The sequence below is a fragment of the Colobus angolensis genome, unplaced genomic scaffold (assembly GCF_000951035.1).
Source record: "Colobus angolensis palliatus isolate OR3802 unplaced genomic scaffold, Cang.pa_1.0 Scaffold44, whole genome shotgun sequence".
Classification (NCBI taxonomy): Eukaryota; Metazoa; Chordata; class Mammalia; order Primates; family Cercopithecidae; genus Colobus; species Colobus angolensis.
Genome location: NW_012117821.1, coordinates 6134836 through 6158055, shown reverse-complemented (window position 1 = coordinate 6158055; position 23220 = coordinate 6134836). Strand labels below are relative to the sequence as shown.

General features: G+C 51.6%; 1 protein-coding gene across 2 annotated transcripts in view; it reads right to left on the bottom strand.

Annotated features, from left to right (window-relative positions):
* Positions 1–23220, bottom strand: part of SH3PXD2A (SH3 and PX domains 2A) — a 260999-nt gene that overhangs the window by 131742 nt on the left and 106037 nt on the right. For both annotated transcript variants that reach the window (XM_011957343.1, XM_011957342.1), the window contains exon 4: positions 11297–11373. In XM_011957343.1, the coding sequence (XP_011812733.1) occupies positions 11297–11373 (77 nt within the window). The remainder of the gene's footprint in view (positions 1–11296; positions 11374–23220) is intronic.

The following is a 23220-nucleotide window of genomic DNA, read 5'->3' as shown; positions in this document are numbered from 1 at the left end:
ACCACTGAACCCTAGAACCCTGGGTCTTAGGGTCCTCAGGAGCTAGTCATTCTGCTGGAACCCTGAGGGAATTCCCTTCTGCACACAGAGTAAGTCCAAGATCCCTAACCCAACAGTCCAAGGTCATGTCCTCCTAGCCTTGTCTCCCACTAGCCACGCTCCAGCTGCACCAGGCATCCACACTCCTAAACACTGACCACAAAATTAATTATTTCATGACAAGTCGATAATTGCTGCCAAGGACAACACAGCACTATGATGGAGTCTGATAGAACCCAAGAAGATGTGGAAGATGGGGAGCCAGTGTTTCAGGAAGGACTCTTTAAAGCTAAGTTCTGAAGGATGGGTAAGAATTAACTGGTCAAGGTGGAGGTAGAGCGATCAAGCATGTTGGTTCCAGGAGATGAATGAAGGCTAGTGTGGCCTGAGGGCCCAGAGCAAGGGAGAAAGGCCATAGGAGGTGGGCTGGGGCATGACTAGCAGGGCCTTGTTTCAGGCCAAGCTGAGGATGCCTGGAGAAACAATGTAAACTGAAGAGTGTGGAAAGGTTTCTTAGAAGAGTGGGCATGAGCATGGCTAGTGGAGTTTGCAGGGTTTGGATAAGCAGAGAGGAGCAGTGGGCATTCTATGGGAAACAGTAGTCATGGCAAGTGTGTGGGCCAGCTGTGTGCTTGTCATCCAGGCATGAGGAGAGTCTGCAGCTGGAAAGTGATGCACTAGGTCAGGAGGTAGTCAGTTAGGCCGGGCACGGTGGCTCATGCCAGTAATCCCAGCACTTTGGGAGGCCGAGGTGGGCAGATCACTTGAGGTCAGGAGTTGGAGACCAGGCTGTCCAACATGGAGAAACCCTGTCTCTACTAAAAATACAAAAATTAGCCGGGTGTGGTGGAGGGTGCCTGTAATGCCAGCTACTCGGGAGGCTGAGGCAGGGTAATCACTTGAACCCAGGAGGCGGAGGATGCAGTGAGCGGAGATCGCGCCACTGCACCCCAGCCTGGGCGACAGAGCAAGACTCTGTCTCAAATAAATAAATACAATACAATCAAATAAAAAGAAGGTAGTCAGAGTTCATGCTGCACACCAGCACGCAGGACCCTGACCTGGCCAGGTCTGACATGGAGGGGTTGGGGGTGTAGGGTGACGCCAGGTATAGCTCCGCTTTCTGGGCCCCTCAATTTAGTATGGGGAGAAATGCTGGGGCAAGGAAGGATCCCTTGGTCCAAACAGACAGGAGAGAACACTGCCAAAACAGGGCTGAGGGACAGGGGACAGGCAGACAAGGGCTAGAGCCAGGAGAAGACAGAAAAACCCAGGACTGGAGGAGTCAACAAACGCAGGGCTTGTGAGACACTCCTGATGAGAAGTCCCCCGGTGTGTAAGACACGACCCTGTCCCATGCCCCTGCCTCCCGAAACCTCACACACCACGACCAGCTTCAGATGCAACGCCTGGATCCAGCCGCTTCTGGGCCAAGTACAGTGAGTCTGTGAGTGTCGTTCCAGGAAATCCTCATGAGGGCACAATTCCCATCCCCATACTACAGATGAGGAGACGGAGGTGCAGGGAGACCACGTGGCCTGCCCACAGGCACCCGTGGAGGGTGGGGAAGACTCACTGGAAGGTAAGCTCCCTGCAGGCAGGGACTTTAATCTGTTCGGTTGACTTCTGTGTCCCCAGATTCTGGCAGAGTAACTGACAGAGCAGGCACTTGATTAATACTTGTTTAAAGAAATGAATGAATGAAAAATGGATAAGGTAGTGAAGGTTTCCATGTCTATGAGCCCAATATCCAGTAGCCAGGGGACATGACAGTGGGGCAAAAAACCCACATATAATCTTAGGTTGCATCCATAGAATGATAATATGGAGGAAGAGGAAAGTAATGGTTTTGTTATTCTCTGAGCTGGTTAGATAACAACGCAAGTGTGCCATCTAGCACCAGGCATCCTATCAAGATGGGCCCTTCTCGATGCCAAACCCACACCCGGGCAAGATGAGACAAGACCAGACCAGAGCAGATAAGACAGCATGATGTAACTCCCAGTCATTCCTTTCAGGGTTCACGGCTTTCCAAGGGTCTCTAACATAACACATCTCCATCAACAGGCAAGAAACAGAAAAGGAAAATTAACATGAAATAAGCAGCTACGTGTCAGGCCCTGCCCTTGGCCCCTTGACTCCACCAGTCATCCACCAAACAGTGACGGCTTTGCAGTGTGTGCTGCTTATGGGGCTGTGCCTGGTTTTACAGGGATGAGAGACAGCAAATCTAATGACATGTCACCCCATTTTGTCCTGGAGGTAGACATCATTGCTTCCATGTATGATGGGGATACTGAGGCTGCTGAGGGTGAAGCCATAAGTGAGGAGAGGGGCAGAATCCAAGCCCCAAGCTGTGAAGGCCAGATGGGTGGAGCATGCCCCCAGAGTGTTCAAGTTCTCATTTAACGCACACTGTCTATGCTGTGTTCTCCTTGGGAAGGTAGAAGGAAAAGGAACTGAAAAACTCACGAAGGAGAGAGACAGACAGGGAGTGAGAGGGAGGGAGAGAAATTCAGGGAGGACAGGGGGCCTCAGGAGGGAGCACCAATAGGGTCGGGATGGGCAGAAGGCAGGAGGAAACTATTACCAGGAACCCCAGCTGTGTGCAGAGAGTCATTGCCAGGTGACCACCCTGAAAGAGAGAGGGAGGGACACAGAGTGGGAGAGGGAGGGTTTCAGCGGCCCAGAGCGCTAGTGCCCTCCCAGCTCAGTGTGCTGCCATCCACCCTAAGCGCAGACCCTGGCCGGCCACGGCTCACCCAGCCCTGGCAGGGAACAGAGGGGCTCTTCATGCCGACAGAGACCCACATTCTGGAGGCAGAGGACGCGTGGGCCATGAGGGCCTCAGACAAAGAGGCCTTTTGGTGGAACAACCGTGGCATCTTTATTTAACAGGGAGCCTTGAGGGGAGCCGCGTGGAGGGCTCGTCCTGATTTCAGGCTGACAAGAGGCTCTCAGCCCAGAGCAGCTTCCATCAGAGCTACTGCCAAAGCTCAGCTCTGGCCAAAATCATTTGGCAGGAGAGGGTGGTGCTGAGCAGTGAGCTGCCTAAGGTCACACAGCAAGTATATAACTGCAGAACTGGAAGTGGAATCGACTCCTGTCTCCCATTCCAGTGCTCTTTCGAGTGTGCATCACTGCTTTCTCCTAAGGAATGACGATGGCAGTGATGACACTAATGTTATCACGGCTCACATTTACTGAGTGTACTCTTCACCAGCCACTGTGCTAGGCTTCTCATATTCATCTCACTTAACTTCCTAACAGCTAGGTAGGTGCCACATCGCATCCCAGAGCTCAGAGAGGGCAGGTAATGCATCCAGCCTCACACAGCCCATAAATGGCAGAGCCAGGACCCAAACCCGCATCTGCCTGCAGCCCTGAGGTCCTGAGGCTCTGAGGCCCTGACTTTACCATCACATGGCATACATCATGAATGTCTCATAGCAGAATTTTAGACCTAAGCTGGGGTTGCTAACCCTGATATGCCTGTTATCTGGCCCCTACCCTGCTGTTCTCAGAAGCCTAGCACAGTGGCTGGTGAAGAGTACACTCAGTAAATGTGAGCCGTGATAACATTAGTGTCATCACTGCCATCGTCATTCCTTAGGAGAAAGCAGTGATGCACACTTGAAAGAGCACTGGAATGGGAGACAGGAGTCGATTCCACTTCCAGTTCTGCAGTTATATACTTGCTGTGTGACCTTAGGCAGCTCACTTCACCTCTCTGGTTGTCATTTCTTCCAAGATAAAATGGAATCCTGAAGTATGTCTCATGGGAGGACTCCCTGATGAGGTGAAATGAGCTCTGTCGGCACAGGTGAAATCTGCCTTGAGGGTCCCCCCATCTTGGCCTTGGGTATTACCATGTTTGTTACCATCACAAAGCCTCTGAGAAGTCCTGCAGGAAAGAAACGTGTAGAGCTTTGTACAGGCCAGAATTTACTACTACTAACAACATCCTGTAGGACTGTGTCATTTAATCAGCACTTCAACTCTTAAGAGGACAATATGACCATGATTTTAGTTTTACAGAAGAAGAAACTAAAGCACAGAGAGGTTACATAATTCCATGAGGCCTCACAGCAAGTAAGTAGCAAAGCTTTTTTTTTTTTTTGAGACCAAGTCTCACTCTGTCACCCAGGCTAGAGTGCAATGGCGTGATCTCAGCTCACTGCAACCTCTGCCTCCCAGGTTCAAGCAATTCTCCTGTCTAAGCCTCCCAAGTAGGTGGGATTTACAGGCATGTGCCACCACGCCAGGCTAATTTTTTGTATTTTTGGTAGAGACAGGGTTTCACCAAGTTGGCTAGGCTGGTCTCGAACTCCTGACCTCAAGCGATCCACCTGTCTCAGCCTCCCAAAGTGTTGGGATTACAGGCATGAGCCACGGCGTCCGGCCATAAGTAGCAAAATTTTGAATCAGGCTGAGTCCAGAGCCTATGCCCTGATCCACTCCCTCCTGCCTCTAGCGTTACCCACAGTTATTTGACCGTGGTGCTGATTTTCCAAGCAACTCCTAGTGACACCCTGTGGAACACAGCTGAGGCAAATCCAGGTTTGAGACATTTTGAAGTTGCTTCCAGCTCTAACTGTTAACAGCTCTAACTAAACAGCACCATCACCAGTGAATTCATTTGTCTGATCTATCAATCAATCTGACTGAGACTTTTTAATAGAGCTCAGGTGAGCTCAGAGGGTTCTGAAGGCTTCAGGTTGGAGAAGGGCTGAAATGAGCATGACTTTCTAACCCTCGGGTTCTGGGGCAAGTGGCAGGAAGCATTGCCCTGCGGGGCTGCTGGAACTATGCAGGTCCCTGGAGGATATCAGCTGAGCTGGCCTCAGTCCCCTCCAACCCTGCCATTCTGTAAACCAGGGGTCAGTGAGCTGGCTGAGAGCAGATCTACAGAAATGGCACGCAGAAAAGGGCTGGGGTAGTGGGTACCTGGGTCAGGGGGGACTAGTAACGAGGTGCTGAAGAGCCATTCAGGTTTTGTCATCAGTTAACCCTGCCAGCTTCCCCTTTTCCAGTCCTAAACTGTTCTGCAGTCTCCAGCTCCTACCCCTCAAGACCATTTTCTGGAGGCCATGACATGAGCTACCACTTAGCACCGAGTGTCATCATGGCCAATGGTGCAGGTGTAGACAAGGGAGAGGGTGGCTGCGTTGTGTGTCTCTGAGACCTCCACTCAGATATGGTGGGCACAAGTCTGGTCTTGGCACATACAAGTGGCACAGGAGGGGGCCCAGGCAGACTGTGCTCAGACCCGCTGCTTTGAAACGGTCATCCTCCACAGAGCCCACCACTCTGGGTAATGCCTGCGTCAGGACACAGAGCAAAGCTCTGCATTTGGCAAAACACCACGGGAGTCCACTCTTTACATGGCTCAGTTGCTTCTCTCTTTTCAGCAGCATCAGTTTATTTTCTTGTTTTTTTTTGTTTGTTTGTTTGTTTTGTTTGTTTGTTTTTAAAGCATCAGTTTCTAATCCCTGGAAATCTTATGGGTAAAAGCCTGGCCGCCCTGGGTGGAGTTGGAGGTGTGGCACAAGGGGGCTGGCATCCTGCCCCTTTGGCCTCCCACCTGTAATCTTACAGCCTCACCTCTGGGGCTGCCTCTAACCTGCCTGGACTGTTCTTTCTAGGTCACCATCTAGAAAGCTGGGGTTTCACTGAACTTCTGAAATCAGAGTATTCAAAACACATGGGTTTTCTTTTTGACGGATCTGAGCAGTGACTCCCCTTGAAATGTAAATGGTGTCTAATTCTTGGTAGTAGTTTAAGGCATTTCACAAGGGATCTTAGTACGTCAGGGCCTGGGGGATATGTCACTCTCTGAGGAAGTTCTGTCTACTTGTGATCTTTCCATTTTGTCATCAGGCATTGGCTGGACATTCCCTTAGGGCTGGGCTTCCTGTTTCTTAGTGAAGACACAGAGATGACAAACGTGGCCCTCAAGGAGCTCACAGTCTGGGAGAAGACGGACACACAGAAGTCACCCTCCCGCAGAGAAGAAATGTGAAGAGTGGGGGTGGGCGCAGTCCTCTGGGGGCAGAATGGCAGGAGTGATCAGCTTTTCCTGGGGAGTCATGAGGCTTATGGAAGAGTTCACTGTGGAAGCTGAATGTGCAACCGGGCAGGGGACCAGCGCAGGCTCAGGGGCGGAGGCCTGGCTAGCTGAGGATGGCCTCGTGTCTGCTGAACTGGACTGCAGGGTATGGAAGAGAGAGGTAGGAGCTGAGGCCCCAGCAGCACTTGGAACCAGCCCACAGAGGGCCAGGCTGAGGTGCTCACATATTCTCAGGGGCAGTGGGACTCTTCTGAAGGAGGCCCGTTTTTATTTTGAAATAGGGTCTCACTGTGTTGCCCAGGCTGGAGTGCAGTGGTGCAATCATGGCTCACTGCAGCCTCTGCCTCCCAGGCTCAAGTGACCCTCCCACCTCAGCCTCCCCAATAGCTGGGACTATAGGCATGCACTACCATGCCCAGCTACTTTTAGTATTTTTTGTAGAGATGGGGTTTCACCATATTGCCCAGGCTGGTCTCGAACCCCTGGGCTCAAGCAATGTGCCCACCTTGGCCGGGCACGGTGGCTCACACCTGTAATCCCAGCACTTTGGGAGGTCGAGGCGGGCGGATTATGAGGTCAGGAGATCGAGACCATCCTGGCTAACGTGGTGAAACTCCGTCTCTACTAAAAATACAAAAAAATTAGCTGGGTAGCTGGGCGTGGTGGCAGGTGCCTGTAGTCCCAGCTACTCGGGAGGCTGAGGCAGGAGAATGGTGTGAATCCCGGGAGGCAGCACTTGCAATGAGCTGAGATTGTGCCACTGCACTTCAGCCTGGGCGACACAGCAAGACTCCGTCTCAAAAAAAAAAAAAAAATGCCCACCTTGACCTCCCAAAGTGCTGGAATTACAGACATGAGCCACTGTGCCCAGCCTTCTGAAGGTCTTTAAGGAGAAAAGGGACATGATCTGCTTTATCTCAGCCTAGAAACTCCTCCTTCTCCTGGGTCTGTCAGGGAGATGGTGAGATTCTACTACCTGGGTTCCCCCAGAGCACCAGGCCACTTGGGAGGCCCCTCATGAACAGATCAGCCTTGGCCTCTGCCTAAGTCTCCCCATTGGCAAGGCCTCTCCTGGGCCAGGTCTGCTTTCAGAACAAGGACCACAAGAACAATGTTACTCTCCCCAAGGGGAGGGCTCCAATGATTGGCTGTGGTGGAAAATCCCACAGTGGAAGGGAGAATACCTGGGACTAGGAACCACTACCATGCAATAGCCTCAGTTTTCAAGTCTGGGAAGTGGGAATAAAAATGATTGAGTCTGCGAGGTGCAGAGGGGAGGGTCAGGGGATCCTTACCCTTCAGTGCTGACCTCTTGTTGGGCTTAGACTTCCTGCCCCTAAGTCTGACTGCACCCAATCCCTCTTCCCTCCTACAAAGAAAGCCATTGATCCCTGAAATCAAATGTGTCATAGACAGACGAATAATAGAAACAAGCTCAGCTATTTGGGCAGCAAAAAAATTCTAGTCGTACCAACCAGAAAGTGGAGACTTGTATAAATGTCATTAACATGTCAAAGGGTGAGTTGATCATTCTCAAACGCTCTCTCACACTCTTCTCTGAACCCCTCCCTAGAATATTTATTTTATCCCCTGGACAAATACTGCAAACATGTATTTCACCCCTAGGAATGGGGTAACTAAAGTCACTTAAAAAATTGTGAGTCCAAGCCTCTATGGTAGAGCTTACTCTTGTTAGTCTGATGAAAGTCTTCAACTTGTTGAGGTCCCAGACCATTAAATATTAACTGCATTACCATGTTGTCCTTTAAATTAATTTATGAACTTAAAGAAATGCCTTTGGAACCCCTCTTCATAGACACCTGACCCTCAAGTGCCACATAAAACGATCACTCTGTCGGCATGTGGTAAATTTTCCGTGATTCCCATCCAATCTGCTGCTTATATGTTAAAAATTAACACTGAGATTGGGCTGTGAAACCGCCATTAGGTGGTGGGACTGGCTGGCCAGCAAGGGCAGGGAGCCCGACGTCTGGGGAGGTCCACTGCATGGTCAGACTTTCCATGACTGAGTCCTTGCAGGGAGCTGGCTGCTCGGTGTGCAGAGCCAGCTGCACAATTTTGGGTGCATGTGAATTCCTATCAAACCCCAGACTCTGAGCCCACATTGTCTAGCAGGTCCAAGGAAGATGGCCAGTCAAGCAGGTGGGCTATGCAGGGCACTGTAAGTAGAGACTCCAGAGGTTCCAGGCAGTATGTAGACAAGGGCAGGTAGAGACAGGGGAAGGGCTGGCCGTGGAGCGGACTGCACACGGCACTGGCTGTGAACCTGGCTGGGGTCGGCAGTGATGCTGAGTGGCCTGTCTGGAGGCAAGCTGTGAAATGCAAAGCTGGGTGGCAGTGGCCATGGACTTGTCCCTAAAGACCATTCCAAGGTCAGTGGGTTTTTCAGACAATCAGACCACAGATCCCAGCTTCCTAGTTCCGCAGAATTAAAGGTCACTCTGTACTGCCCCACCCCCGCCATTCTCAGAGTAAATCACTGCCTGTGAGATAGATGGCTGTCTGCTTGGTGGGCCCATGGCCCCGTTCCTTGTCTGGCTCTGGGCAGTTTCCATCTGTGCTAATGAGGTTAGGAGGCCCCTCCTCTTGCAGACCCCACTTCAATGGCTCCCCCAGCTATCCATGGCACACTGGAGCGCCAGAGCCCCTCTGAATCAGGAGTCCTGTTCAAAGCCTGATCCCAGGAGATAAGATGCTATCACTTCCTCCTCCGGATGATCCAACAGACAGTATTTCCATGGAGCCCAGCTGCAGATGCCTTGGGCTGGCTAATCAGAGCTATAAACCCCAGCAGGAAAAGCCTTCCTCCCGCCCAATGCCCCCTCCTCCATTAGCTTTGCCCATTTATTTAACTTCTTGAGAAAGGAATAAAGAGAAATAAAAGCTCAGGCTACAGCCATCAATTTAACCAGAAACAGTGAATGCCTGTTAAAGAGAAAAATGAATACTGGTCTGAAGAAGAGAAGTTTCTAGCTTAAGGGAATCCAGCATTGGGGCATCCTTTTAAAATAAGGCAGAACATGTGACCCAAGTATAACGTGGACAGTCACGAAATTCAGACTTCAGTTTAATGGAGACTACATTGTCTTTTCTTCCTATAGGCTTGGGAATACCAGTTAATAAATTTAGCATGTTGGTTCTTATTTAAACATATTTATTTATTTATTTATCTATTTATTTATTTAGGGACAGGATCGTTCCCTGTTACCCAGGCTGGAGTGCAGTGGCATGATCATAGCTCACCGTAGCCTTGACCTCCTGGCTCAAGCAGTCCTCTCACCTAAACTACAGGTGTGTGCTACCATACCTGGCTAATTGTAAACTTTTTTTTTTTGGAGAGATGAGGTCTTGCTATGCTGCCCAGGCTGGTCTCGAACTCCTGGCCTCCAGTGGTCTTCCTGCAACAGCTCTGTATGAGGACACTGTGATATACATTCTTCCTACTCAGTCCCCATGTGAGATAGTGTTTCTATATTCATTTTACAGGTGAGGAAACTAGGGCTCAAAGAGGCAAAGCAGCTTGCCCAAGGTCACATAGCTAGTAAGTGGGCACTGGGATTCGACTCCAGCTCTTCTCCTTCTGATACTCTAATACCAGCACTTGTGAAATTTTATACCTCATTTGCCGCATTATAACACATTATACCACATCTTCTCAAGATTTTTGAGTCAGGAACCACAGTGGGTTTCATTTAACTACGAAATTCTAGCTCTACTAAAGCCAATGGTGCCCAGTAGAAACATTAAATTATTTCGTGTTTGCTTTTTTATTTGCTTGTTTTTATTTTTTATTTGCTTTTTAACTTTTTATTTGCTTTTAATAAAGCCTTTTCACCAGCCTGGGAAACAGAACGAGACCCTCTCTCAACAAATGTGTTAAAAATATGGCTGAGGGTGGTGGCTCACGCCTATAATCCCAGCACTTTGGGAGGCCAAGGTGGGCAGATCACTTGAGGCCAGGAGTTTGAGACCAGCCTGGCCAACACGGCAAAACCACATCTCTAATAAAAATACAAAAATTAGCCAGGCCTGGTGGCACGCTCCTATAATCCCAGTTACTCGGAAGGCTGAGGCATGAGAATTGCTTGAACCCAGGAAGTAGAGGTTACAGTGAGCGGAGATGACACCACTGCACTCCAGCCTGGGCCGCAGAGCAAGATTTTGCCCCATCTAAATAAATAAATAAATAAATAAAATTAAAAAAATAATAAAACGTTTTCATTTGCTTGTTTATTTAATACAAATTGTTTGCTCTTTGTAAAAATAATAACAAAAGCATCTGCTGAATGCTTCCTCTGAGCCAGACGCTGTGCTGTTGCCCTTACAATGTGCCAGCTCATTTCATCCTCCTGACCACCGTGTGGAGGCACCCTGTGTGTTCTTCTCCCTATTGGATGGATGTGGAAACAGAGGCTCAGGGAAGTTCAGTAACTTGCCCAAGTTCATGAAATTAGTCAGGGCTTCCAACCTGGGAAGTCTGGCCCTCCAGAGGCCATGTGCCCAGGAAACTGAGGGCTGCTCATCCCCTGGTAGCCACTCATGCTCACTGCAGGAGCGCTGGGCTCTAATCAAAGACAGACAGGTGGGCTCTGGCTCATGACACTGCTGTCCTTCTCCTGCCTGCTCTTTGGCACTGGCTGTGTTAATGTGCATGTGCGTGTGTGTTTGTGTGAACACCTGCATCTGTAAAGATGTGTATATGAACATTTGTAGTTACCAAGATTTAGGTGAATAAACAAATGTGTACTGCTGATGCTATTGAACTGATCCCAACAACATCCCAACAGGAATTCAAAGATATAGTTCTTCTATGTCCAGCAAAATCTCACATAGAGAAGCAAGCAGCCCTTTGGAAGGAGGCTCTTTGACTTAGCTCCCAAGCTCAGTTCACTTCCCAGAGGAAGTGACTTAAAACAGTGTTTTGTAAACATGGATTTGTCCTGACAGGCACAGAAGCTTAGCTGTGAACCCGAGGTCCTTGGGTCCCAGAGGGTGGCCCAGCTACGGGGTGATCCCATACCCACCCCTCTGGCCAGGAAACACCAGGCCTCAGGAGGGTTCTGTACAGCAACCTTTCTTCACAGATGGACACTCAGGCAGATGGGCCCCTCCCCGTGCCCTGAAGCCCTCCCCAAGCCCCTCCCCCAGCCCCAGACACACTCTTACCCGGCAGTATTCATCGATAGGCTTCAGTCTCTTCACAGCTACATCCCGGATGTGGCTTCTGCGGAAGAGGATCTTGCCTGGAAGAGAGATACTCATGAGTTGGGGATTCTGGCTAAAACTGCCACAGTGACCTTCTTATTTCCCTCTCCCTTGGCTTCTCAGCATCTCAGTCCAGCACTACCTGCCACCATCTCAGTCCATGATCAAGGAAACAAGAGAGAAACAGTCACCTTTCCTGGAAGGTAAGAGGTGCCCTAGGCTGAGAGCCCAGGACCTCTCTGGCAGGTGAGGAGCCCTGGAGGCTGCCATCTTGGGATTCAATGAGCGACTTGGCCAGGCCACCTCGCCTGGATCTAATGGCAGGATCAATGAATGCCCGGAGTGGGTGCGGCTCTCAAGTGACCTTGCAAATCAACACAAAGTAGAGCCCAGCCCACATGCTACGCTTTGTTTTCAGGCCCATCCCTCCTTGAGAAATCGGCATTCGTTCCTGCCAGCTGGGCAGGAATTCCTATTCTTAGTTTAGGTGGGTGGCTCCTTCCAGGGCGGGCACAAGGCAATACCAAGGGAAGCATGGCTGTCCCAGCCTGACTGTTCCCTGGCCTCTCTGCGCACAAAGCCTCCAGCCATACGGGCTGCTGCCAGCTGGGCTGGGACACCCCTCTACAGGTATGGGCAAGGCTTACAGGAAATGCCAGCCCCTCAGACCTTCCCAGCTGGCTCTCCCAAGCTGGCCACATTCAATCATAACAAATGCATCAAGACATAGTTATTTTCTAGTCTGAGAAATTTAGAATCTGAACTCCTTGGTCTGATGTTCAAGGTCTTACACAACTGACTTCTGTGCCAGGTGGCTGTCAATGTCTAGGGCCAAAGCCCCCTTTTCAGAAGGTGTTCCTTGATTGGCTGAGCGGGGAATAATGTCCCTCTTTCCGGAACATCCACAACGTGTTATCCATTCCTAGGCTACCTGCCACATTCTGCTGTGAGTTATAGCACTTGTGACTCATTTTGGGGCCCATGAGCTTGGCACATGATGAAGTGCTCACCTGTAGCTGTAACAGGCATCTGTTGCCTCAGTCTACCTAATTTTCCCCTGGAGAAGGCATCTTCCACTCCCAGTCCTTGTGGTGTCAGTAAGTCTAGTCACACCCCCTAGCAACAAAGGTAGCCACAGGACGCAGCCTAGTCAGCCACAGTCACAGTGATTGGCTCAGCAGTGGGGAGGGACCTGATCTGAGCCAATGAGAGTCAGCCCTGAGACTGCTTTTTCCCACGGTTGCTAAGCTGGCAGGATGAAAGCCTGGCACCTCTAGTGGCCTGAGAATCAAAGAAATGAGAGAAAGGAAGGGTGCCTGGCACAAGACAGGTGCTTGGTAAAAGCTTCTTGAGTGACTGAAAAGCCGAGTGGAGAGAGGGAGCGACAGAGCCCTTTGACATTATTTCAGCAGCTGGATATGGGTAGCTGTTCCTAAACTAGGGTCAACCTGGTCCTTTTCAGCTACATAAAACAATACCATTTTCTTTTTCATTTAAATGAGTTGAAGATGGGTTTTCATAACTTGAATTAAAGGAGACCCAATTAAGATCATTTCCATTGCATGTGAGCAGATGGGTAGACTGCTCACGAATCTACGCCAGCTGCTTCTGTCAAGGTCTGAGTGAAGTACTCAGAAAAGCCATCACCTTGATTTAGATTATTCCCCCAGATGCAGCCCCAGCAATAAGGATTTGACTTGTTTTGGAGGCGATCCCAAGAAATATCATTAGGGGAGTGGGACGGTAAGGGCAGGGAGGGGAAGGAAGTGTTATCAGGCCAGTTAGTCATGGTGGGCAGCTAGAGCTCAATTCTGCTGGGGCTGCTCCAGGAGATGACAGAGAAAGTACCTGACACATGGAGGCTGGAGATCTACCCACCAACTCCGTTTGTCACTGAGGGCTGCCTCTGAGGGCGTTAACTCTAGCACGTCTGGCTGAGTGTGTGCCCATGGCTAGACAAAGCCCTGAGGTGGAGAGCCCCAGTGGCTCCGGTGAGCAGCCTTTGGTAGGCAGAAGTGAACAGACAGGGGACCCAGGGGCCATGAAAACCACAGCTGCAGCCACCCCTGACTTCCTTGCCACCACAAGCATTGGTCGCAAGCCCTGCTGAAGTCAGACAGTGGAACGTGTGACCACGTCCTATCGCATGTGACCTGCTTCCTGTGGGTATCTCTCATCTCTCTATGATGGCTCTGCAGCTCACCCCTCCTGTCTGCCCCTACACTCCATGGAGCATTAGACTTTGCATTCAGCAGATGCTCAAGAAGTGCTTGCTGGGTCATTCTTGTTCCTCTCCTGGACTCTTGCTCAAGCTCTCCGTCGTCGTCTTCTCTCTGAAGCCAGAGAGCCGGGCCATCTCCCTGTCAGATGGACAACACTGTGCAGACAGACAACATCATCAAGATGAAGCGGCTCTGCTTTGCATTCCTCTTGAAAGGAGATAAAACGTGATTTATCCAGACACTGGCGACGCCGCTGTTCCTTGGGGGAAGATGTCACAGATTCGGTATTCCCTTGCCTCTTTGCCTCCTACCCTTTTTTGGTTGCCTGTCGCTTGATTGCTCGCATGCCACAAGCTACATGTGTGAGGCCAGGGGGAGGCTGTGTAAAAATAAAAACTTGAGGAGACTTAAGCTCAGGACTGCCAAGAAGATGGGTGGTCCTGGGACTGGAATTCTGGGCCTTTCTAATGAAGGCAGTTGTCTGTCAGAAGCTGAGTGATGCCCAGACCCAATGACACCTGCGGTCCAGCCATATGAGCAGGGCCCTGAAGGACCGTCTGAGATACAGAGGAAACCCAGGGGGACCACAAGAGGGTGGGGGCAGGGCCCACAGACCTGCATGGATCAGGGCCTCAGCCTCCAAAAATGGCACTCCTGCCCTTTCTCATCCTGTTGGGGGACAAAAAAGAAAGGAGGGAGATGGGAAGGTAAATGGGGTTCCCCTCCCAGCCCCCAATCTCAAGGTTAGCCAAAGCTCTGGCTGAGGCTTAGATCATTCCTGTCCTAGTTGCAGACAGAACTCTAGAACTTTTTTTTTTTTTTTTTGAGATGGAGTTTCGCTGTTGTTGTCCAGGCTGGAGTGCAATGGTACGATCTTCGCTCACTGCAACCTCCGCCTCCTGGGTTCAAGCAATTCTCCTACCTCAGTCTCCCGAGTAGCTGGGATTACAGGCATGTGCCACCACACCCGGCTGATTTTGTATTTTTAGTAGAGTCGGGGTTTCTCCATGTTGGTCAGGCTGGTCACGAACTCCTGACCTCAGGTGATCCGCCCGCCTTGGCCTCCCAAAGTGCTGGGAAGAACTCATTTCAAAAATTAGTTAAGGAGCACTGAGGCCTCCACAGGTGTAGGAGATCCAGAGAAGGGAGGGATAGGTTGGGGTGGGGAGGTAGGTGAGAGGGTGCTGCCTGACCCCTCCCCATGCTGGCCCCAAGCACAGGACCCCGCCCTGCCCCTCCAGCCTGCAATCTGAGTGAGGCCATTAGGCCACTGCACCTGGAGCTGCCCAGTCCTCCCCACCAGGCTCCTGGATCTACTGCTCACTTGCAAGGTCAGAGGAGAATTTCTGCACAAGCCAATTCCCAGTTGAGTTTTTGGAAGCCCAATGGGGCTTCCCTCTTTTTCCCGCTGAAATCCTTTAGAAGCAACGTTTTCTTTTCCCAGGGCTTTGGCACAGTTGGCCAGTGGGGGAGAGAGGGAGGGAGGGCCTGGAAGGGATTCTCCGGTCTTGACTTCTCTGTTAGGAATCCAAACCACACTCTGAAAGCCAAAAGGGGGAGAGAAAAAGGAGGGGGAGGAAAATCCCCATTAAGGAAGCCGAGACCACAGGGCATTAAAGGCCTCTTGTAAACGTAGTGCAGCCCGTTGACAGCGGGGCTCAGCTTCTGCCAGAGTCTTCGAAGCCATCCAGATGCCGCCCTAGGAATCTTATGAGCATTGCAAGGAAGATTGCACGGGGCCTGAAACAGACCTAACTCATCAGGATTAACTCAGTCTTGAAGGCGGAGAAGAAGCTGTGCAGCTACTTCCAAGCAGTAACTGGAGGTTCTTCTTCCTGCCACTCTGGGCTGGGCTGGGGTGAGACCAGTGGAGGAGTGGGGGCCTCTGGTGGGAGTCCTGGGTTCAAGTCCCACCCAGGCCACAGGCTGGCTTTGTGACCCTGAAACAGGCCCCTCCACGGGGACTGCTGTGTGCTCATCGGGGGCCTGGGCTCTGTGGCCGCTCCCTCTGGAAGCCCTAAGACTGATTTATAGTGGGGATGTTAGCGGGCAGAGGAGGAGGGAGGAAAGGGTTAATGGTAGCTAAGAGCTCAGCGCACACCAGGTGCACACTAAGAGCTTTTCACTGAATTCCCTCCCTTCATCCTCATAACAACCTTGAAGCAAGTATTTTAACCAGGCCCATTTTGTCCTAGAGGAGATGGCAGCTCAGAAAGGTTGAAGGACCTGTCCAAAGTCACACAGCTATCTAGTGGCTGAGCAGGGATTTCAACCTGGGGTTTTAAAGCTTAGAGAGTTGGGGGGAGCCATGATCTTTGCACTTGGATTATGTAAAGCCTTGAGAGTCACCGCGAGGACTTTGGATTTTATTCTTCACGTGAAGGGAGATGAGAACAGTTAAACCCCTAGACCAGCCACAGCCTCCAGGGCTCTTCTTGGGAAAGTGGTACCTATGGGATGGACTCCCATGACAGCCAGGGACTGGAGCCCTTGACAACAGAATCACCAGACACAGTGCCACTGGCCAGGGTCCCCATACCAGCCATGAAGAGTTTGGTAGCTACCTCCATGAACTAGGACCCATTTGTAGAGGTAACAAGAGGGCACTGATTATAGGCGCCATAAGAGAGGGCTGGCCTTGGGACCTCTTCTGGTCTGAGCAGGCTGATCTATTCCTGGCAGCCTCTCCTCTTCACACTCACAGTGTCTATGCATGCGTGTACAACTCCTTCTTCCCTGTCTTTCTGCCACCTGGAACACCATTCATTCTTGGAAGACTTCCCCTTGCCTTGCCTTCTTTCCTTCCATCCTTCCTTCCCTTGATCCACCCAGCACTGTCTTGATGGAGGCCTGCTGTGCTGGGCTCTGTTCCAGGTGCTGGGAGCATTGCAGTGAACCAGAGAGATGAGGGCCTTGCTCTCAGGAGTTTACCTTCCAATTGGGAAGGGAGTGGGCATGGGAAGAAGGCAGTACACATTTTCATACCTAGTGAGTAATTTGGTTACACTTCCATGTCTTCCCCCACCTCTACAAAGATAATAACACAGGGCAATGTGAAGAGGGGTGCCTGGAGGGAAGAATTCAGAGAATGGTCAAGCTCTGGGCTTCAGTGGAGACTTCAAGGAAGAGAAAGAGCAGCTATGCAAAGCTCTGGAACAAGCGGGCTTAGCCAGAGGGAACTACCACAGCCAAGGCCCTGGGGCAGAAGGAACTGGACATGATGGAAGACAGAAAAGAGAGGAGCCTGCAGCCACAGAAAAGAGTCTGGTTTCATTCTAAGTGCCCTGGGGCCTGCCTATTCAACCCTCATTCTGTCCTTAAGGCACCGTTCCATGCTGCCTCCCCATGAAGCCTTCCTTGAATGCTTGTCTGGCCCTTTCTTGCCAACCTCTAGGACCCTCTGGCAGTCACCCCACTCTGGCCCTCTGGTCCCTGCTGTCCTAGAGAATTTGTCAGGAAGCCACCCTCCTCAGGTCCCCTCTCACCTTCTCAAAGGGTCCCCTGACTTATAGCAACAGGTCAGCAGCCCCTTGGGCCCAAGGAGGGCCAGCTCCTCCCAGCCACCCTGTCCTCCAAGGATACAGATGCTCACAACCCCCTCCCCTCAATGCAGCCCAGAGAGGCCAGGCTGTCGAGGGAGACTTGCCTAAGAAACAGGGGAGAGCACAGGCAGGCCTGGAGTCCACAGACCGCACGGAGCAGAGGCCTCATGCTCCAAGGACAGCCCTCCTGCCCTTCTAACTGGGTCTAAGAACAGAAAGGAAGGTGGGATGCAGTTGTCACCTAAGGTTGCTGGCACAAATGACCATAAACCCGGTGGTTTAAAACAACAGGAATTTGGCAGACCATGGTGGCTTATGCCTGTAATCCCAGCTGTTTGGGAGGCAAAGGCTGGAGGATCACTTGAGCTCAGGAGTTCAAGACCAGACTAGGCAACATAGTGAGACCTTGTTTCTACAAAACGCTAAAAAAAACCCAGCCAGGCATGGTGGCGCACGCCTGTGATCCCAGCTACTCAGGAGGCTGAGGTGGGGGGATCGCTTGAGCCTGGGAAGTTGAGGCTCCACTGAGTCGTGATTGCACCACTGTACTCCAGCCTGGGTGACACAGTGAGACTGTCTCAAAATAAACAACAACCCAGGAATGTATTCTCTGCCAGTTCTGGAGGTCAGAAGTCTGGAATCAAGGCACCAGCAGGGTCACGCTCCCTCTGGAGGCACCAGGGAGCATTTTTCCGTGCCTCTTCTAGCTTCTGAGGGCTCCAGGCATCTCTTGGCTTGTAGCAGCATCACTGCAATCTGTGTCTCGGTCTTTACATGGCCTTCCCGTCCCATGCCTGTGTCTCACATCTCCTTCTGCCTTTCTCTTATAAGAACACCTGTCCCTGAGTTTAGTGCCCACCCTAAAGCCAGGATGATCTCATTTCAAGATCTTTAATTACATCTGCAATGACCCTTTCTCCAAATAAGGCCAGATTCACAGGTTTTAAGGGGTTAGGACTTGGACATACCTTTTTGGGAGATTCAACCTTTATTAATTCAACCGTTATTCAACCTACCACAGGGTGGTTATGGGAGAGTCACAGGGCAGACCAGTCACCTGGCAGGGCCCTATATCCCTCAGTGGACTTCAGTGGCCCTGAGGACAGGGGTGGTTTCTATACTCCCTGAGTTCCTGGAAATGTCTGGCATGGCGCTGGGTGAAATGGGTATGGGTGCAGCCTGAAGCCCTCATGGGGGACAGGGGAGTGTCTGGATAGAGCAGCTCTGGGGTCTCTGAGCCTGAGAGGAGAGAGGCAAGCTGTGGGGACCTGAAGCCAAGGGAATGGGGGAGGCGGGTCCTTCTCTGGTTTTGAGGGGTGATGTGACACCCAGGAGAGAAGAGACAAACAGATTTCCCAGATGAACTGGAGAAAAGTAAATGTGAGGATTCCTAGAGGGAACCTCCCTCCCGCTGCAAGGGTAACATGCATGCTCGTGGGGTGATAAGACACAGGCAATGCACGTGGAAGGAAGGAGGAGAGGTTCAGTTTCCTACTCCCACAGCTCTCTGTGGTCCTGAGACCTGACCACGTCCCTGTGCAAAGTGGGCTGGGCCAGCTAAGGACCCCATGTCCAGCTGCTCTCATCAGGTGCCTCCATCCGTGCTGTTTGCTGACAGATTGATGAAGACAGAAGCTCTTAAATGAAGGGCCCTGGGCAGAGGAGGGCAGAGAGAATATAATCATGATTCCACTAATGGGGCTTCCTTCGCCATGAAAAACAAAACACAAACGACCCCTCTTTCATTCTCAGTCTGTTTGATTTCAGAGAGGCTGTTACCAACCCCCAACTCACAGAGTCACTGAGGCTCGGTGATCCAAGCTGGTCCAAGGAGAGGCAGACTGGGACTCTTTTTTTGTTTGTTTTTGCGACAGGATCTCATCTGCCACCCAGGCTGGAGGGCAGTGTCTCTATCGTAGCTCACTGCAGCCTTGAACTCCTGAGCTTAAGCGATTCTCCCACCTCAGCCTCCCAAGCAGCAGGTGCACACAACACCCAGCTACATTTTTATAGCAACGGGGTCTTGTTATGTTGCCCAGGCTGGTCCCGAACTCCTTGCCTTAAGCGATCCTCTTGCCTCAGCCTCCCAAAGTGCTGTGATTATAGGCCTGAGCCACTGCACCTGGCCCAGGCTGGGACTTTTGATGGTTTAAAGCAAGCAGACACCAAGAGGGTGTGCCCTAGGCCCTAAGAATACCCAACTCTAAAAACAAACAAACCAACAAACTCACAACCTACTTCTTTGATGTCTGAGACTGCAGAATCAGAATTTAGTTTCTTCAAGATTTTGGTCAAGATATATGAACTTCTCCCTGGAGAATGGTACAGTAAGCTGTATTAACCATTCACACCTAAGTATGAGCAGGCACTGATTTCTCACTCAACAACAGGGTCTCGCTGGGGAAGAGAGCAAAGAGCACAGAGGCCTTGATGGAAGAGGATGTAATGGGCAGGGGAGAATAACGGCTTAACAGCCTCTGCTGGCTCCCCTGTCTTCCTGAAAGCTGGCCCTGCCCTTGACATTCAGCTGTTTCCTGACCATAGGGCCACCCAGCTTTCACCTGGATTAGTCCTGCCTAGGCTAGGGTGGGAGCGGCTGATGGGCAGGCCACTGCTTATCTTTTTAAGTGCTGCCCCTGAAACTCACATGTCACCTCTCACTCTCTGCAGCCTGGGGACTGCAGGTCACCTGCTCCCCTGCTGGGCTGCCTCCAGCTTCTGGTGCAGCTGAGATGACATCCCCAGAGTCTACAGCCTTGTATCTGGCTCAGATCACACCCTGACACCCAATCCTGCTTCTCCACTTGCAACATCTGGCTTTGTTGCCATTTACTTGGGCTGGGGAAGGCAGGAGTAAGGCCTAGATGCTGAGGCTGGAAGCAGTGGGCACATGCAGGTTCCAGAAAGACACAATCCCCATGGGGAAGGTCAGCAGCCCGAGGCATACTGACGCCATGCCCTGAGTTCTGGCTCCCATGAATCTCTCTTTAGAGCCAAGACGCTGCCTCTGGCTTGAAGTCTAGCATGGTAGGCATTGGTAGGTTTTGCCTGCCAGCTTTTAATTATTACAGTGCCCTAATTTTCTTTTGGGAAACAATCCCTCCTTCATTCAGTGTCCATGGGATTTCAGTGGGGCTGATCCCATCCCAAAATCTGGGGCTGATCAGTCAGTACAGTCCAGCCATGGGCATGTGACCCACGCTGGTCCAGTGGGAATCAGCCTGGGACTATTGCTGGAACTACCAGGAAGAGACGTGTTCTCTCTCTACAGTTGCTGCTAACTCATAAATGCCAAGCCCCAGGCTGCTAGGAAGCATCTTTATGTATCTCTGTTACCATCTGGGGGAAGCCTATCGGAGAATTAAGTCAACAGAAAAGAGAGCAAAGCTGAGGGCTTAAGAGACACGTTTTGGTCCCCTAGATCCAGCTATGCCTGAAACCATTACTCTTGGTTTTCAGTTATGTGAACCAATAAGTTTCCCCTTTTTTCTTAAGCCAGATTGAGAAGGGTCTATTTCTTGTCACCAGGAGAGCACTGACGGGTACATCTGGCTCTACCAGTTACTGTTATGTGACAGGGGATGAGTCACAACCTATTTGAATCTCAGTTTCCTCAAACTGCAAAATGGGGGGCAGTAATGTCTAATGCAAAGGACTATTGTGAGGAGCCAGTGAATGAGTCTGTAAAAGCATTTAACATGGAGCCCAGCCCATGGTAAATGGTGGACAAATGGGATCTCTTATGAGTTGACACTTCCAGGTCAAGCATGTGGGATGGGGTGGGGTGGGCCCTGCCTGTCTCCTTGCTGGCCACATGGAATCCAAGTACCAGAAGCATTTCCCAGGCACCCAGTCCATCCACCTGGCTTCCCACCAAGGCCAAACATGAGCTCCCCTCAGTCTGTGGCTGCCCTTCCTGATTCACCCACCCCAAAAACACATCTGTGTCTCCCACACAGCTTCCGTTTCTCCAAGCCCCAACTCAGAGGGCAGAGGACGTGACACAATGGTGAGGAGGTCGATTATTCATTCCACCCGCCTCCTGGGGCATTCTAGGGTGACTCACACAGGTGTGTCTCCCCGCTCCAGCACTCCCCACCCCCTCTCCCACACACCCAGGGAAACACACTTGCAAAAGCCCACTGCGGTTCACGACAGAGCGAAGCCTTCACCCTCCTGCAGCCACGGCTTACTTGCACAAAGCATCAGCGCACCTTGGAGGGAAGAACAATCTCCCAAATTCTGATTCGGAGGTTCCCATACCCAGCAAGCAGAGCCAGGCTGAAGGCAACAGTATCTTTCTCTCCCTCACCCCAGGTGGGTCCACTGGAATTTTATGGGTGTCTGCTAGTGATAAAGCACCTCGTCCCGGGCCCATGGAGGGACTAACACATCTTTGCTGAACCAAATGGAATGGAAGTCTTTTTGAGCAGCATTCTAGAGCAGTGGGACCAGAACCATTTCTTTCTTTTTTATTTTTATTTATTTATTTATTGAGACAGGGTCTTGCTCTGTCACCCAGGCTGGAGTGCAGGGGAGTGAGTGATCTCGGCTCACTGCAACCTCCGCCTCCCGGGTTCGAGTGATTCTCCCACTTCAGCCTCCGGAGTAGCTGGGATTACAGGCGTGCACCACCACACCAGGCTAACTTTTTGTAGAAACTGGGTTTCACCATGTAGCCCAGGCTGGTTTTGAACTCCTGGGCTCAAGCGATCCTCCCAGAGTACTGGGATTACAGATGTGAGCCACCTGTGCCTGGCCTCAGAATAATATTCTCAAACCATAACTCTTGCTTAACCCTTTCAGTGACTGCCCAGGGCACTGAGGATAAAATCCAAACTCCCTTCTGCGGCCCTCGAGGCCGGGCAGGATTTGGCTCCTGCCTCTTTCTCTGCCCGCCCATCTCCTGTCACTCCGCCCATGCCACAGACACATCCTGCTCTTCCCCACCTCAGGGCCTGCGTGCTCGCTGTCCCTGTTCCTGTGCACTGTTCCTGCTGCCCTTTGCCCAGCCATTGCCTTGCACCCCTCATCGGGAGGCCTTTGGTGACCACGTGCCCTCTCTCCCCGGCCTCTGTTGTTTCCCTCTGAGACTCTGCCACCATTGCTAATGATCTTCTGAACCTGCCTCTTTACAGCGTTCCCTCAGGACAGAATGCAAGCTTCCTGTGGCCAGTGAAGCCCAGGAACTTATCCTCAGGGCCCAGCACAAGGACTGGCACATAGCGACTTGGTGAATGGCGAGTGGTGGGACCCTGACCGCACCTTGCTGAATGGTGAGTGTGAGTGTGTGTTCACACTGGCTTGCTCTAGGCTGTCTCTCATGTACACACCCCCAGACTCCTGGCGGACTAGCAAATACAGCTCACCCCACATATTAGGGACGGCAGCTTCAGCCAGGGCTAGGGATAAGGGTGGATTCGCCCTCCAGGACCCAGACAGAGTGGGGCCAGAGTGTGGTTAGTTCAGAGGCCGGCATCAGGGCCAAGCTGTCCCCCCTCCATGTGGGCGTGGGTGTGGTGGGCGTGGTGGGCAGTGGCTCTGCGCCCTCCCTGTGGGAGCTGAGAATAAAGGGCCCCATTCAGCCTGTGCAGTCTTGGCTCCTCCCTCCAGGGGAGGCTGCCCTCAGGAAAGACGGTGGGACGCTGGGCAGAGCTTCCTGGCAGCCTCTCCCTGTGGCATGGCCCACAGTGTGGGGGGCTGGGCGAGGGGCACAAGGCCTCTGTGGCTCAGAGAGACACCACAGAATGGCCCACCCAGATGAGGAGGCTGTGGGGCAGGCGGATGGAAGTCCTGGGTTGCAGTGATGATGCTGAAAGACGCCCACTTACTTCTGAGGCCACAGGATGCAGAGGCCCGTCGGTAAAGGGTCCAAAACCACAGGCCTGGTCTGGGCAGCCACAGGGGAGTTTGCCTGGCTCTCTTGGGATGGACACTGTCCACTAAAGCCTGCTTTCATTTTATTTATTTATTTCTTTATTTATTATTTTTGTAGAGATAAGGTTGCCTAGGTTGGTCTCGAATTCCTGGGCTCAAGCAATCCACCCACTTCAGCCTCCCAAAGTGCAGAGATGACAGGTTTGAGCCACCGCGCCTGGCCCCAAACCTGCTTTTCTTGAGC